Source organism: Magnolia sinica, chromosome 4, assembly GCF_029962835.1.
Source record: "Magnolia sinica isolate HGM2019 chromosome 4, MsV1, whole genome shotgun sequence".
NCBI classification, from domain to species: Eukaryota; Viridiplantae; Streptophyta; class Magnoliopsida; order Magnoliales; family Magnoliaceae; genus Magnolia; species Magnolia sinica.
The window spans coordinates 28,794,161-28,812,207 of record NC_080576.1 but is presented as its reverse complement, the minus strand read 5'-3'; the positions used below and the strand labels follow the sequence as shown (position 1 = coordinate 28,812,207).

At 38.1% G+C, this 18,047-nt stretch overlaps 2 protein-coding genes and 3 long non-coding RNA genes across 5 annotated transcripts in view; all 5 read right to left on the bottom strand.

Moving 5' to 3' along the window:
• The window catches only part of LOC131242914 (uncharacterized), a 34,807-nt gene extending 30,107 nt beyond the window's left edge, over positions 1-4,700 (bottom strand). Inside the window, exon 1 of the long non-coding RNA XR_009169763.1 lies at positions 632-4,700. This is a non-coding gene — a long non-coding RNA (uncharacterized LOC131242914). The remainder of the gene's footprint in view (positions 1-631) is intronic.
• A 547-nt stretch (positions 4,701-5,247) lies between these two features.
• LOC131244100 (uncharacterized) lies at positions 5,248-5,583 on the bottom strand. Its single transcript, XM_058243758.1, has one exon. It carries the CDS (start codon positions 5,581-5,583, stop codon positions 5,248-5,250), a length of 336 nt encoding a protein of 111 aa, XP_058099741.1.
• Positions 5,584-6,221: 638 nt separating this feature from the next.
• On the bottom strand, positions 6,222-7,323 carry LOC131242912 (uncharacterized). The gene is made up of 3 exons (XR_009169761.1): positions 7,176-7,323; positions 6,919-7,032; positions 6,222-6,682 (listed from the first exon to the last, which is right to left on the bottom strand). It is a non-coding gene; the product is annotated as an uncharacterized LOC131242912 (long non-coding RNA).
• Positions 7,324-9,581: 2,258 nt separating this feature from the next.
• Positions 9,582-9,973, bottom strand: LOC131242913 (uncharacterized). The gene is made up of 2 exons (XR_009169762.1): positions 9,866-9,973; positions 9,582-9,753 (listed from the first exon to the last, which is right to left on the bottom strand). It is a non-coding gene; the product is annotated as an uncharacterized LOC131242913 (long non-coding RNA).
• Positions 9,974-13,488: 3,515 nt separating this feature from the next.
• On the bottom strand, positions 13,489-17,505 carry LOC131242911 (protein ROOT PRIMORDIUM DEFECTIVE 1). The gene has a single exon (XM_058241892.1). It carries the CDS (start codon positions 17,410-17,412, stop codon positions 16,210-16,212), a length of 1,203 nt encoding a protein of 400 aa, XP_058097875.1. The 5' UTR covers positions 17,413-17,505; the 3' UTR covers positions 13,489-16,209.
• Between the last annotated feature and the right edge of the window lie 542 nt (positions 17,506-18,047).

Below are 18,047 nucleotides of genomic sequence, written 5' to 3'. Positions count from 1 at the left end.
GTAATCTAACATTTCCATAACCAAATATCAGCAAATTTTTTTTTTTTTTTTTCATGATACATCAATTATTTGTATGCTAGGTAGCAATTTCAAAGTAATTTCTAAGTGCCTGGTTATCGTCCATCACACACTCCGTAGTGTCAAAGTATTTCTCAAAATTATGTTAACTGAAACAATCCTATATGGGAAACAGCAAAAATAAGCTGCTAAGATGATCAATTGAGTGCATTTGTGGTGTCTCTGTGAGGGTGTGTTCTATGTTTAGGGAATGGATGAATATTACGGTTCTTGATATATAGATCAAAAACATCAAAAAAAGGATATATATATATATATATATATATATATATATATTTTAAAGGATAAAAAAGAAAAGGAAAAAAAGTCTTATGATATCCATTTGACATGTAATTATTAGCTAAGCAATCTCTATTGAAGGTTACACCCAAAATAATAATAATAATAATAATAATAACAATAACAATAACAATAACAATAACAATAATAATAGTAGTAGTAGTAGAACAAACAAATCATTAGTTCGGCATGTTCTCTTTTTCAATTTCTTACACATTCTCTGCCAATCCCTGAACCTCCGGTAAAGAACCATCCAGCCCCTAACATGATAAACCAGCCACCTTCAGAAATGGGTGTTTTCATTACAGTTTATATATAGATTATAGTTTGCATTGATTGCCAGAAAAGGTCCCATGCAGCCTAAAATCTTCTATATTCTAACTTTGATTTATTTGTTGATACTGTAATTGAAAAATAAATATATATTTTTTCAATGGCATACAATTGAAAACATTTCATAAACATAACCATGACAGCTAAATATAAATTTGCTATGCATTTTGTACAGTACAAACAAAATCATTGTCACATGTATACGCCAATATACTAACTTGAAGCTTATTTGGATCAACACACCATAGAAGCCACAAAGAAACAATTTTACAAGAACAATCTCCATCAATGCAAATTCTACTGTACAAACTCATGTAAAGGTCTCACAAACTGCGACGTAACTTGAGTGGACCATAAATGAACGATACAGAACCAGCAAAGGTTCCCTCCTAAATGGAGGGAATTGGGAGTAAATGAAGGTAAATGATATTTTAAGGGTGTTTGGATAGAAGTAAATGCATGCAAATGAAATGAAATGAAAGTAAGTGGGCTTGTAAATGAAATCTTAATCCTCCCTATGAGAAAGGATTTGAAAGTAAATGGGGTGAAATGCCCTTTTGAACTCCCTTGGAGAGTCGCATGACTAAACAAAGTTCGCACTGCGGACATGTCCACCATACACATGACCTGCTGTACCTCAAGTCATGGTCCCTAACCTCATCATGGACCTATTGATCAAGTCATGAGAACATGATCATAAACCTGCCCCAAGAGGCATGCCTGGACAACCTTAGCTGGCCAGAGAACAACGTCCTAAGCTTGTGTTCCTCGTTGCTCAGGATGCCACCAATACCATACGATCTGACAACTCCAGATGAAAGGATTCCAGAAGTGAGTTTCTACATTCTCCTCATTGGGTGAGGCCTTTAGTTGTGACATTCTAGGCGCCATATCCACTTGTGAAAACACTGCATTCTCTTTCCAACCAAAGCTCAAACCCGGCATCCATGCCAAACCCTCCACATTCCAAATTTCTACTAATTCCAGCAGTCACTCCAAATCCGTCTGCTCCCTACCCTTTAACTCAACTTTGAATAACTCATAAAGAACAATGTCAGCCTGTTAAATTGCCCATGACCTATCATACTCTGCATTGGTTACACACTCAACCAGCAAAATAGCTTTTGCCATTAGTAATAATCAACATCTCATTCCAAAATTCCGCCTCTGCTCTTCGGTCTGAAATTTCAATTTTCAATTGCCTGAGTTCTCCTTGCCATCAACCTTCCATCCCACCGGTTCTCCTAGAATTGAATTGCTTGCAAAAAAATCCCAATGATGGAAAGGAAACCCAAGATAATTCATGCTCAATATCGTCTGACAAATTCAGTACGATTGCTCAGTAATTACAGATTGTCGACAGAATATCAATGCAAAATTCCGTCTTCAATCTTCCCCAACTTCTGTTTTCCAATCCCCATCCACTTCCCACAATCCAACCTCTGCTCTTCCATTCAACTCTTCTGAACTCTAATTCACTCAAAAAATCAAGCAATTTGAATTTTCAACATCAATTGTCTGACAAACCCAGTACAATTACTCATGCCCATTACAACTTCTCAACTAAATATCCACACAAAAATTCTATTTTGAGACTCTCCAAATTCAAATTCTCAAACCCCCACTCTCTTCCCACATACAATTTTGAACTCTCCTCAACTCTAATCCACTCAAATATAATTGCTCATGCTTTACATATTTTCAATTCGATATCAATGCAAAATTCCATTTCATTCTCCCCAAATTCGAATTTTCAATCCCCATTGGCCCAGCCTCTTCCAAAACTCCAACCTCTAATCTCCCACCAATTTTCCTCTCCTCTAATTCACCTGAAAAAATCACATTAACAACCAATGTGAATCCCATGGTAAACAATATTTCCACTTCCAACTCTCTACAATACATGATTACAAGCTCCATCCTCTTCCTGCAACTAATCCTCTGCCTCTCCAGCTACAACTCTCCTTGAATCTAAACTACTCATAGAAACTCCTTGTCATCCCAAAACAACTAGCTCAAGAAGCTTCCTCCTTGCATCATATATCAGATTTGGCTTGGCCAAACGCCCCCGCCGGTACACCTCCCTTAGACCGTGTGCCACTTACCCTTGGCACAATCAATGATCGATTGTAAACATATAGGATGTTCTTTAACTGATACCAGCTTGGCAAATCCCTTGATGAGATGCATGGTTGGCAAAGTAAAGGCAGCCAATCCTTCAACAAAATTCAGAGTAGAAATTGCATTCTTAGTGGGGCATTTTCAGAACTTCTCTAAGTTCTCTTCCTTCACATCCATGGAGAGTATGAATCCGTCATAGTAGAGGCGATTCACTTCATACTGCCTCAGGCCTATCCCATGATACATCCTGCAAGTGATCATCCAATTGAAAGCTCCATTCACAGGGACACGTGTACGTATGAGTGCAAGTATCTCTATTCTCTATGAGGGGGGATCTCAACCTTTCCTCCAGGAATTGCTGCCAAGGGTGAAAATTTCACACATGATATGGTACTGCTGATTTTCCTAGCAAATGAACACACAGTACCTTGTATTCTCTGGTGAGAGGGTGATAAGTGATCCCTGATAGCCGTTTTCAAACAAAACAATGTTTCAAACAAAGCAATGTTGGAGGTTGGAGAGCCTTCAATTGCTGGATCACATGATTGAAGGTTTAGTACAAGCTGGGAGCTTCTTCCAAGAAAATTAGACTGTTCATGCATGAAATGACCTTGACGTGCTCAAAGGAGTGGTTCAAGGGGCTTGCTATCTATGTTATAGAAAAAGAATGATGGGTCTTCGTTGAAGATCTTGTTAGGATCTGAAACTTAGATGATAAAGACTCGGATTGGTGCTGAGATGCTGGATGGCTTTAATGAAGCATGTATGTCATATAAAATGATGCATGTACTCGCATACGGACAGTAATTTGATTAGGGATCTAACATAATCTGGTGAGAATGTTAGTGATAGTATCTATGGGAAGAGAGAGAATGCTTTACCCTCTTCCTCCTCTGCTTTTTTTCTCCCCTTGCCTAGCCCATATAAATGATAGATAGAGACGGGTGAAAACACTATTTTCCATCCTATTTATTTACATCGGCAGATTGTGGATTGATGATTTGGATTCATCTAGACAACTTGTTGTGACAAATAATCCCAAATCCTTCTGATATTTTGAAAATATCTAACATTGAAGATCCTAACCCTTCCACTGATGGCTTTTAGTAGGAAGGGAAAAAATGAATTAAACAATGCTAGGCCAGATGTATGCATAATACCATCTCGGATTTAGATTATAACTTTGTACAATTGGGACCTGTGGTTCAATGATCCAAATCAAATTTCTTTTTTGTGGGTAAGCACAAGATACCTTGACTGTCATCATCATCATCTAAGCCTTATCCCAACTAAGTGGGGCCAGCTACACGAATCCTTTTCCACCATTCTACTCTATCAACGGCCATAACTTCAGCTAGGCCATAGGTTATCAAGTCTTTTCTTACTACCTCCAACCACATCCTTTTGGGTCTTCCCCTTGCCCTTTTCGAGCCTGCAACTTGTATGAATTCACTCTTAACAGGCGCAGTTCTTGGTCTCCATTGCAGATGACCAAACCATGTAAGTCAAGTTTCCCTCATCTTATTACCTATTGGTGCTACTCCTAAATTCCCTTGAAATGCATTTATTTCTAATTTTATCCTTGTCTTGCCACTCATCCATCTCAACATCCTCATTTTAGTCACACTCATCCTAAGGACATTATGGTAACGACCTTCTCAATCTCTCCACTTTCATGAATTATTGATCCAAGATCGCAAAAGTGGTCATCTTTAGGAGCTTCTTGGCTTGCAATCTTTACTAATTCCGCATTCCTAATCCTATTGTTACTAAAATTGCACTCTATATGCTTTGTTTTAGTCTGACTAATTTTTAATCCTTTATGTCATCTACAAACAACATACGGCACGGGATCTCTTCCTGCAAATGCCCCGTTAACTCGTCCATAAGACACCTTGATGTTTAAGCACTACCAGAAAACTGGAAAAAGCTATGGAAAAAACCGTTTCTAGAGAATATACCTACAGTTATAGTCTATTGGATGACCGTAGCTATTAAAATTTAGCTACAGATTAGATCCGTAGCTATGTTTTCCATAGGTTCAAAGTACATACAGCTACGGATTATATTTGTAGCTAAAAGTAGAGTGAGAGCCATAGCAAAAGGTTTAAATTAGCAACAACTACGGTTTCCAGATAAATAGCTACGTTGATAGCCGTAGCTACTGTTTTTTTTCATAAAAAGGAAAAAATATAATGATGGTATCTCTTACCATTATAGTACATGCCCTGATAGATAAACTCATATAAGCTAATACAAATAATACTTCATGGCTAAATCATTAATTCATTCAATCAAATACAATAATTCATTCTAATCTATTCGCAAAAGCACAATACCAACATAGTAGTTATCTGCCTATTTAAAGTTCTCATTGACAGCAAGATCAATCCCTTCTTGCACCTGAATAGCTTCTCAACATTCAACTTACACTTGTCACCCACCTGATAAGTAGACCGGCTTGATTTTTGGTTGAATATCAACGACCTTAGTCTCCCACAAGCATACACAATTGGGATGTGTGCTGCTAGGCTCTCCTGAATCCGCTGTTTGTGAGCCAGCTTTCTGCTCTTCTTCTTGCTTTTGGAGGGCTGAGAAAACTGTGGATGAACTAGTAGAGCTTTCGCTTTTCTCGGGTGAACTGGATTGGCTTGGAACAGCTGATAGTTTAAGGGATTGTAGCTTTCTTGTCGCGAGTTTCAGCTTCTTTTCCACTCTGTTATGGGATTCCATCTCCAGCTGTAGCTGCCTTTCTAGCTCTATGAGTTGCATCTCCTCCAAAAGGAGATAAGGAAATGAGAAGAAAGAAGGATACCCAATTCAAAATCAAAGCTGATTTAGATTCCCAACATGTAATTTTAACTAAGAAATCCATCAAAATAAGAAGAAAAGTGCTGAGATTGTTTTGGACAATATTGCACCTTAATCCCAGTGTCACCAAAGAGAGGTGCATCATAGTATACTTGTTTGTTCGGTGGGTCATGAGATTTTCTCATTAGTCGGGTGGTTATACACCTCAAATTACTTGAAGGCTTGTGGGCATGCCCTGCAAGTCTCGTAAGTCGGGTGGTTATACACCTCAAATTACTTGAAGGCTTGTGGGCATGCCCTGCAAGTCTCATAAGTCGGGTGGTTATACAACTCGATTTAATAAAATTCTCTTTACTTATAAATGAAATACAAATTTATGTATGTATGAACAAACAAACATAAGAAGCTAAAAACATACCGTAACATGACATTTTTAACCAAATAAGAATCTGAGAACCACCCGACTTATGAGATTTTCTCGTTAGTCAGGTGGTTATACACCTCAAATTAGTTGAAGGCTTGTGGGCATGCCCTGCAAGTCTCGTAAGTCGGTTGGTTATGCACCTCGATTTAATAAAATTCTCTTTACCTGTAAATGAAATACAAATTTATGTATGTATATGAACAAACAGACATAAGAAGCTAAAAGCATACCATAACATGACATTTTTAACCAAATAAGATTCTGAGAACCACCCGACTTGTGAGATTTTCTCGTTAAGTTGGGTGGTTATACACCTCAAATTACTTGAAGGCTTGTGGGCATGCCCTGCAAGTCTCGTAAGTCGGGTGGTTATACACCTCAATTTAATAAAACTCTCTTTACCTGTAAATGAAATACAAATTTATGTATGTATGAACAAACAGACATAAGAAGCTAAAAACATACCGTAACATGACATTTTTAACCAAATAAGAATCTGAGAACCAGCCGACTTACGAGATTTTCTCGTAAGTCGGGTGGTTATACACCTCAAATTACTTGAAGGCTTGTGGGCATGCCCTGCAAGTCTCGTAAGTCGGGTGGTCATACGCCTCGATTTAATAAAATTCTCTTTACCTGTAAATAAAATACAAATTTATGTATGTATGAACAAACAGACAAGAAGCTAAAAACATACCATAAAATGACATTTTTAACCAAATAAGAATCTGAGAACCAGCTTTAAATCTGGAAAAACATACTGTAACATGACATCTTTTACTAAACTAAGCACATCGTATGAATAACAAATATATGTCAAATTTTGGCATGCCATCATACACCATTCACATATCTGTACTCAATATCCTTACCTCCAAAATCTCAACAATGTCAATAGTTGTGAATGGCTCTGAACTATGTTCCACTCACATGTTAAAGTATCACAGGGGAGATAATTTGCTCTATAGATGTAGATGCTTCATGGCCTAGAATTCAGAGAGAGAGAGAGAGAGGGATGGATTTCTGTCAAATACAAATCCAGATGAATATAACAGTAGCATACTTAAAAGACACAAGATCTACAATGGACTAACATGGAAATTTGAAATCAATACCACTCAATACTGACCAGCCTTAATTGCTGCATGCGAGTACCATGCCTGCATAGAACAAGTAGCAGCTGCAGATGGAATCATAGTTCTAAAATTTTCTGACTCAACCTGCTTTTTTTTTTTTTTTGAAGGATAAAAGGAAGTTTACTAAAAGCAAAAAGAAAATAAAAAAATAAAAAATTAACATTGGCTTTTTTGGACAATCGATATTGACGATTCACATTGTTCATTGAGATGATCTTTTGAGTGAATTAGAGTTAAGGAGAGTTGGATTGAAAGTAGACGTTGGATTAGGGTTTGAAAATTTGAATTTGGGGAGGATTGAAGTGAATCTTGTGTTGAAATCTGTAATAGGCGAGCAATTGTATTGGCATTGTCAGATGACGGATGCTGAGTATGAAATGCCTTGGGTTTGTCATGGTTATTGAGATGTTTTTTGCAAGTATTTCGAAGTTGAGGAGAACCGAGGGAAGGAAGGTTGAATTGCTAGGAGAACCTGGCAAGTGAAGATTTTTAAATTTCTGGGTGAAAGAGTGGAAATGAGATTTTACTGATTAATGGAAATGCCATTGGACTGGTTTGATTGGGGAGAGTTGAGAAGGGGAGGAAGAGACCAGATTTAAAGGACATGATGACTGCTGAAAATTTGTAAAATTTGAAATGTCAGAGGGTTTGGAAATTAACTTTTGGGATTAGGTTTTGACAGGACATTTTTTACCTAAACAACTAGAATGTGGTGGTTCTCAAGTGGAGATGGTGCCCAGAGTGTTGCAACTAAGGCCTCACTCCATGTGGGGAATGTGGAAACTCACTCTTGGAATCCATTATTTCTGTAGTCGTTGGAGCTTTTGGTATTGGTTGCATCCTGAGCAACAAGGAATGGAATCTCAGGAGGGCACTGTCTGGGCCAGCTAAGTATGCAGACATGATCGATTCCAAAGCCATATTCAGGACTAATCCAAGCATACTTCTTGTAGCAGGAGTAGAGTCATGATTTCATGACTTGTTAAATTGGTTCATGATGAGGTTAGGGACTATACCATTCCTTGGAGTAAAACATTGTTTTGTCCATAAAGTTCTGTTATTCTGAAAAAAAAAAAAGGAGGAAAGAAGAAAGAAAATTTTAATGGGCAAGATATTGTGGTGCATGTCATACCGTAACATGACATTTTTAACCAAATAAGAATCTGAGAACCAGCTTTAAATCTAGAAAAACATACCGTAACATGACATCTTTTACTAAACTAAGCACATGGTATGAACAACAAATATGTGTCAAATTTCAGCATGCCATCATACACCATTCACATATCTGTACTCAATATCCTTACCTCCAAAATCTCAACAATGTCAATAGTTGTGAATGGCTCTGAAACATGTTCCGCCCACATGTTAAAGTATCACAGGGGAGATAATTTGCTCTATATATGTAGATGCTTCATGGCCTAGAATTCAGAGAGAGAGAGAGAGGGATGGATTTCTGTCACATACAAATCCAGATGAATATAACAGTAGCATACTTAAAAGACACAAGATCTACAATGGACTAACATGGAAATTTGAAATCAATACCACTCAATACTGACCAGCCTTAATTGCTGCATGCAAGTACCATGCCTGCATAGAACAAGTAGCAGCTGCAGATGAAATCATAGTTCTAAAATTTTCTGCCTCAACCTGCTTTTTTTTTTTTTTTTTGAAGGATAAAAGGAAGTTTACTAAAAGAAAAAAGAAAATTAAAAAATTAAAAATTAAAAAAAATTTTAAAAAAGAAAAAGAAAAACAAGACACGTGATACATCACATCAGGATGGAAACCAGGAAATGATTACAAGGAAGTTGTGTTAGATACCTCAAAATGTAAGATAATCAATGGAAAAACTAAGTAAACAATATAAAGATCTTACCTATTACACCTCGCCCATCACTTCCAGTAGCATTCCTAACCCTCCAAAACGGCTGACAAAAGAGCAAACCAGTAAATATAGTGAAATAAACCGGTGCTGCAGTATGACAATTCAAATCCATGGTTCATCGTCCTCAGAGAATTTTCATACTGAACATCAAAACTTGCTTAATGATGAAAGGACTTCAAGGAAAATTCAAACGGTGCAGTTCATATGCACTTGTAACCCACAGTCCATATGCCACCTCGACAATTTTCTCCATTAAAACTATGGGCTAGAAATAGACAGCTGAAAATGAATTAATGCCTTTTCCAAGATTACATCATGATCTGCTTCTATGCTCTAATATAGCAACATATACCCAAGTTAAACCAAATCACCCTATATTGCTGGCCCGTTGTGTAGTTGCAACCCAAAAAATTCTATCAAATGGATGATCCTAACAACCAGTTGGGTGGCCATCACATGGACAATTATAAATAAATAAATAAGACATCCAAATTTGACAAGTATCCACTAATCAATATGTACAGTCAAAATAATATAAATAAATAAAACAAGCATAGTAAATGTTCAAATCACATGAAATGGGATATGGGTCCCCCATGTACATGGACATCAGTATTTGCACCATCAGACTGGGGATATTTTGCTCACTTGCCATTCTTGTACATGTCATCAATGGTGCTCTGAGGATTGAAAAGTAAAGATTCTTCAGTCAGTCATTTAATAGCTATAAACTTGGAATAAGCATATGTGAAAATATAATATTTCTGGTGAGAAAGGAACTACTAATCATACAGTTTCTTCTTCGTTCTTTTTTTTTTTTTTTTCTATGTTTGCCCCCTTAGTTGGACAGCTCAGTCTTGAACTGTGCACAAGCCTTTTCAAGAACAAATGCACGGAATTAGTTCTTATGCCATTAACCAAAGTAACAACAATTTTTTTTTAAAGAAAACGATGTAAAGAAACCTCTTTCGAGGCTGCACCTGGAATTGCAACAAAATGAAACAGAAAACAGATGGCTTTTTATGATTTGTTCTGGCTGAAATAAAAGAATTAGTTCTTATGCCATTAGCCAAAGTAACAACATTTTTTTTAAAAGAAAAAGATGTAAAAAAAAACCTCTTTCAAAGCTACACCTGGAATTACAATAAAATGAAACAAAAAAAGATGTGTTTTTGTGATTTGTTTTGGCTGGAAAAAAAAAAAAAGTTGTTCTCATGCCATTAGCCAAAGTAACAACAGTTTTTTAAGAAAAATATTTCAAAGAAACTTCTTTCAAAGCTACACCTGGAATTACAACAAAATGAAACAAAAACATATGGCTTTTTATGATTTGTTCCAGCTTTGGAAAATGTCTAAATATTGCAGGATCACTTCAATTTGGTCTCTTAGTCCATTGGATACTGGCTAGCTTGCAGTCATTTGACTGTTCAGGAGTTGTGCCCCTGTTGTTGATGGGCTGGTTATGGGTAAAAAAAACACACTGGTTCTCAGATTCTTATTTGGTTAAAAATGTCATGTTACGGTATGTTTTTAGCTTCTTATGTCTGTTTGTTCATATACATACATAAATTTGTATTTCATTTACAGGTAAAGAGAATTTTATTAAATCAAGGTGCATAACCACCCGACTTACGAGACTTGCAGGGCATGCCCACAAGCCTTCAAGTAATTTGAGGTGTATAACCACCCGACTTACGAGAAAATCTCATAAGTCGGGTGGTTCTCAGATTCTTATTTGGTTAAAAATGTCATGTTACAGTATGTTTTTAGCTTCTTATGTCTGCTTGTTCATACATACATAAATTTGTATTTCATTTACAGGTAAAGAGAATTTTATTAAATCGAGGTGTATAACCACCCGACTTACGAGACTTGCAGGGCATGCCCACAAGCCTTCAAGTAATTTGAGGTGTATAACCACCTGACTTACGAGAAAATCTCATGACCCACCGAACAAACAAGTATACTACGATGCACCTCTCTTTGGTGACACTGGCATTAAGGTGCAATATTGTCCAAAACAATCTCAGCACTTTTCTTTTTATTTTGATGGATTTTTTAGTTAAAATTACATGTTGGGAATCTAAATCAGCTTTGATTTTGAATTGGGTATCCTTCTTTCTTCTCATTCCCTTATCTCCTTTTGGAGGAGATGCAACTCATAGAGCTAGAAAGCCAACTACAGCTGGAGATGGAATCCCATAACAGAGTGGAAAAGAAGCTGAAACTCGCAACAAGAAAGCTACAATCCCTGAAACTATCAGCTGTTCCAAGCCAATCCAGTTCACCCGAGAAAAGCGAAAGCTCTGCTAGTTCATCCACAGTTTTCTCAGCCCTCCAAAAGCAAGAAGAAGAACAGAAAGCCGGCTCGCAAACAGCGGATTCAGGAGAGCCTAGCAGCACACATCCTAATGTTGTATGCTTGTGGGAGACTAAGGTTGTTGATATTCAACCAAAAATCAGGCCGGTCTACTTATCAGGTGGGTGACAAGTGTAAGTTGAATGTTGAGAAGCTATTCGGGTGCGAGAAGGCATTGGATCTTGCTGTCAATGAGAACTTTAAATAGACAAATAACTATTATGTTGGTGTTGTGCTTTTGTGAATGGATTAGAATGAATGATTGAGCCATGAAGTATTTATTTGCATTAGCTTATATAAGTTTATATATCAGGGCACGTACTACAATGGTAAGGGATACCATCATTATATTTTTCCTTTTTTTTTAAATAAAAAAGGCATTAGCTACGGCTATTACCGTAGCCATATTTAGAAACCGTAGTTGTTGCTAATTTAAACCTATAGCTATGGCTCTTATTCTACTTTTAGCTACAAATATAATCCGTAGTTGTATGTATTTGAAGTATGGAAAATAGGTAGGTAATGTTACGATGGCTACGAAGTAAATCCGTAGCCATATAGTTAAGACCTGTAGCTACGGTACTACCACTGCGGATATGCTATGGACCATAACCGTAGCTTTATTTTTCACTACGGTGTTTTTCCGTAGCCTTTACCCAGTTTTATGCCGGTGACTATTTTCTTCATTATCCTCTCATGGACCACATATAGTCTACATTCAGTGGCCACTTGACTTCAAGATGAGTAGCTCCAAGAGCTTAATTTTAACGATCAACACCTAATCAGACTGATTTAAAAATGATTGGAACTGCTAGCCTAGCACCTAAAAAAGGATAATCCATATCCCCTCCAGCTGAAAATAATATCTCGTTATGGAAAACTTGTATAACAGGGCCAAAAGATTTCCAATAATTTGGCAAGAATATCTCCTCTCCATTATGTAAATTTTCAATTTAAAATTATATAAATTGCAAATACATACTCTCAATGATGGACCATTATGAAATTCTTTCAAAACATTGCTCATTACAGTCTTTTATGGTATCAGAGCAACCAATTTGGGGCCTCTAATTTCTTCATCATCGTCGTCGACAGCATCCTCGTCATCTCTGATCAACACAAAACCAATTTGGTTGGATTGGTTTTGAAGATGAGCAATCTTATTGGATCAATTTGAAGATTAACTCTCAATGAACCGCTCTTCAAGATGAGTGGTTTGATTAGCAAGATATTAAAAACCAACCTGCATTTTTTGGACCAATGTTGAATATGAGTGGTCTAACTTAGCAGATATGGAAGATGAACAATCCAATTGCTCCAATTCTAAAGATATATAGTTCGATTAAACCATTTTCTAAGATCAAAAGTTGTATTAAACCAACTATACCCCATTCTATCTCATTTAACAGTATTACATCGTTTATACCAAGTTTTAACCAGTTCTGCCTTGTTTTACCTAGTTCACCCAAGTTTTACAAGTGTTACTAGATTTTTACCTAGTTCCAATATAAAAATATGAAGGAACCGATATTGAAGTGGTCAGATTGAATTGTAGTGGTAGAATACATTGTTAGTTTACCATTATTTTTCTTCATTGATTTTCCTCTCAATGATCACATAACATTAAGTGGTCCATAGTGATTTTTAAGATGAGTGGTCTAAATAGTCTAATTTTATGAGTTGATCCAACCTAACTAGACATCATTGAGTTTTTGAGTTTTTAAGTATGACCACAGGTTCCACAATTTCCTAAGCATTGGAAAGTAACCCAACCAGTGACTAAGATTACCCCAATTAGTTGATCTTGGAGAACTCTCCATCCATGGTATTGCACAACAAAGACGTACCAATCGAGTGCTATTGCACAACATATACGTACTTGAGCCTTTAGTTTTGTGTTTTGTGCATGGGTGAATAATTAGGGTTCTTGATCTATGGCTAGTTTGGAGACTCTTGGGCTGGGGCTATTCAAGATGAATGTAGGTGTCCACTTGTGCAGATTTATTATACAGAAAAAGTTTTAAGCATTGACCTAGATTATCCCATGGAATTCTCATTTATTTATTTTTATTTATATATATATTGACAATGACTGTTTAAGAATCGGTGTGATTGGTGAATCTAGCCATCTTATGGACCTGATGTTTGGTAGCCTGCAGCTCAAAAGAATAACTTCCAGTCAAGGATCCTAGTTAGCCAAATGCATGAGAATCTCTCCCCCCCCCCCCTTTTCAAATTGCAATTCTAGTTTCTACTAAGAATGGAAGCCCGCAAATGGCATTTTGAAGGCCTTAGATGGTATTTGGACTTAATAATCGCGTGCCTTGCAAACAATTTAACTTTTCAGATATCATTTGGGTTAATTAGTATTCATCTAAATTGCAATTCAGGGGCTGTCCAAAACATACCCTTAGCACCAATCAGTGCATGCCATGTGGCATTCTACAAGTACTGAAAAAATTCACTTTTTTATTTGTTTGAAAAAGTGACTTTAGATGCCACTTGCCCTTCTCAGTAAAAGAAACATCTTCAGAAATGAGCATTTCTGTTGCACTTTATATATAAATTATAGTTTGCAAGTGATTAACATGTTAATTCTAATCAACCTATGTAACAAACTATTATAACTATTACATAGTGCTTGCATGAGTTTTGTCCTCTAATTGCCGGTCCCAAGCCTGGATAAAGAAGGGTTGTATGAGGTTGGCAGCTGGTGTGAAACCTTTGCCATGACTTTCATCATGAATCCTGTCGATATGACATTCCAAACTCATGCTAATATATTATTATGGCCCTTGGTAGAATAGAATAGCCAAACATAATTCATGTTTAGGACCCCATTTAGCTGAGATAAGGCTTAAATGATGACAGCAGCGGCGGTTTGTGAGTGATTGCCAACAAAAGTTCCATGCAGCCTCAATCATCTATATTTTAATTTTGATTTGTTTTGAAATACTACAATTGGAAAAATTCCATAAAAGTTAAATCTAACTTATCACATGCTTTATACAAATATGAAATACAAAACCACTGGCACATGTACACACAAATATCCCAAGTGAAAGTTTATTTAGATCAGCAGCTGATTGAAGCCACAAAAAATAATTTTACTAGATTAGAATCCTTCATCATTACATATTCTACAAATTCACATCATCCCACAAATCAGAAAAAATATCTCGCACCCATTAATGAACCATACAAAACCAAGAAGCTTCTCTCTTAATGTTGCTCTTTCTTTTTTTTTTTGAAAGATACTTCCATCTTAATTTCAATTAGACACTAGTAAGAATCTATAAACCAGAAATTCCACATGACCTAACGCACTCAGGATGTTAATCGATATTAATCGCATGGCATGCACCACAATATCTTGCCCATTAAAATTTTCTTTCTTCTTCCTTTTTTTTTTTTTTTTTTCTTTTTTTTTTTTTTCAGAATAACAAAACTTTATGGACAAAACAATGTTTTACTCCAAGGAATGGTATAGTCCCTAACCTCATCATGAACCAATTTAACAAGTCATGAAATCATGACTCTACTCCTGCTACAAGAAGTATGCTTGGATTAGTCCTGAATATGGCTTGGAATCGATCATGTCTGCATACTGAGCTGGCCCAGACAGTACCCTCCTGAGATTCCATTCCTCGTTGCTTAGGATGCAACCAATACCAAAAGCTCCGACGACTATAGAAATAATGGATTCCAAGAGTGAGTTTCCACATTCCCCACATGGGGTGAGGCCTTAGTTGCAACACTCTGGGCACCATCTCCACCTGAGAACCACCACATTCTAGTTGTTTAGGTAAAAAATGTCCTGTCAAAACCTAATCCCAAAAGTTAATTTCCAAACCCTCTGACATTTCAAATTTTACAAATTTTCAGCAGTCATCCTTTCCTTTAAATCTGGTCTCTTCCTCCCCTTCTCAACTCTCCCCAATCAAACCAGTCCAATGGCTTTTCCATTAATCAGCAAAATCTCATTTCCACTCTTTCACCCAGAAATTTAAAAATCTTCAATTGCCAGGTTCTCCTTGCAATTCAACCTTCCATCCCTTGGTTCTCCTCAACTTCGAAATACTTGCAAAAATCATCTCAATAACCATGACAAACCCAAGGCATTTCATACTCAGCATCTGTCATCTGACAATGCCAATACAATTGCTCGCCTATTACAGATTTCAACACAAGATTCACTTCAATCCTCCCCAAATTTAAATTTTCAAACCCTAATCCAACATCTACTTTCAATCTAACTCTCCTCAACTCTAATTCACTCAAAAGATCACCTCAATGAACAATGTGAATCGTCAATATCGATTGTCCAAAAAAGCCAATACAGTTGGTCACACCCGTTACAAATTTTCAATTCTATATCCAAGTAAATTCCATTTTAGTTGTTTCCATATTCAAATTTCAATCCGCATCCTCTTCCAACAATCCAACCTTTACTCTCCCTCCAATGCTCCTCAACTCTAATTCACTCATAATACCACCTCAACAAGCAATGCAGATTTCCAACATCAATCGTTTGGAAAGGCCAATACAATTTTTCATCCACTATGAATTTTGAACTAAATACCAACACAAGATTCCATTTTATTCCTCCCAAAATTTGTAATTTCAATTCCTACCAGCCCATACTCTTCCCAAAACCCAACCTCTACTCTCCTTCCAAATCTCCTTACGTCTAATTCCCTAAAAAGATCACCTCAACAACCAATGTGAATACCCTAGTTAAAGATATTTCACTTCCATCCCTCTACATCAAAAGATTTCAATCCTCGCCCTCTTCCTGTAACTCATCCTCTGGCTCTCTCTCCCCAACTCTCCTTGATTCCAAACCACCTGTAAAAACACCTCGCCGTCCCAAAACAACAAGCTCAAGAAGCTTCCTCCTTGCATCATATATTGGATTTGGATCGACCAAACGCCCCCGCTCATACGCCTCCCTCAGGAATACTGTGTGCCTCTTCCCCTTCGTTGAAAGATAGAAAATCGCCGGATGATCCAGAAACAAATCCCGTATGTTCAAATCAATTCCAAACCACTTTCTAAAATGGCTAATCTTCTCCACCTCCACCATCTTCTCCACTGTCAAACTCAAGAACTCATGAACGATCCCGACAGCCCGTTTCTCCAATCCCTTCTTCTCAGCCTTCGATCTCCTCACCTCTATCCCCATTTCCTCGTATGGCCCCATGTACGGTAGCCTCTGCCATTCCTTAACCCTACCCCTAAAATCCTTGCTCAATTTCATCCCGGGTGGGTATTCCTGCCTAAAACCGAACCTGATTTCGGTCTCATCGAGTCTCGAATTCTCGTTTCCAAGCTCTCTCCTCCGCCAATTCTCCACTGCAGGTGAGAAACTAGCGCTAGGGTTAGGGTTTTCAACCAGCTTCAAGATGTGAGTGTTAGGTTCGTGAGCGTCGGTGAGAGAGAAAATGCTAGAATTTTGGGAAATTACCGAATCTTCGAAGTCGTCAGGGAGGCCAAGTTCCCTCCAGACCTTGAAGATGGCCCGGAGAGGAAGAGATCTGGATGGCGAGATCGAGAGGAGGCGGGCTAGGCGATCGACGGCCATGGGCTTATCAGCGTCCGCTGCGGCGGATTCTTGGCGGGAGATTTGAAAGGCGGTTTGGGTGAGCTTGCAGAAGGGCTGGGAAGTGGAAGTGTTGTAGAAAAGGGCAAAGATGTGGGGGTATTTACGGATAAAGGACAGGGCGCCGCGGTTGAGGTGGAGCTTTTGGGAGAGGCGGGAGAGGTAAGGGAGGGGTATGGAGAGGGTAGGGGATGCGAGTATGAGATCCTGGATGGAGACGACCTTGAGGAGGTTTTTGTACTCGCGCATCAGCTTCTCGAAGGTGGGGTCACGAGCGCGGGAGGCGACGTATTGGGCGGAGGTGGTTTTGGGCCGGGAGAGGAGATGATGGACGGTCCTGGAGGTCATCTTCAGGAGGGTGGGGTTTCGAATCGCCATAGTATGGGGGCGAGAGAGAGACAGAGACGAGTTAGGAGGGGGTGCGTGTTCGTTCGACTGGGAATCACTTTGCGGGTTCGTTACTCGCAGGTTGAACTGGGGATGGGTATCTGTGCGGAGAGATTGAGAGTCATCCTCGTGGCACTCGTGTGAGCGTGGGTGGCCTTGTTCATGCCCTGGGACGCGGTTTGGCTAGTGACGCTGCCACCAGCCAGGTGGCTAGTGGTCGGTGCATGTGGACCCACCATGATCTATGTGTTTTATCCACGCCGTCCATCCATTTTGAAAGATAATTTTTGGGATAATCTAAATCTCGGTGGACCAGGAAAACAGTATTGATTGAATGTCCACGATTAAAAACCTCCCGGAGCCCACTGTAATGATTATTTTACATCTAACATGTTGATTAGGTCATACAGACTTTGACGAAGGAAAGAAATACATATCAGCATGATCCAAAACTTTTGTGGTCCCAGGACGTTTTTAATGGTGGGCATTTAATCAACACCATGCGGTCCACTTGAGATATGGATCAACCTCGTTTTTGGGATCATATTATAAAATGATCTGGAAGAATGAGTGGACGGAATGGATGAAACATATACATCATAGTGAGGCCCACAGAGAACCGACCA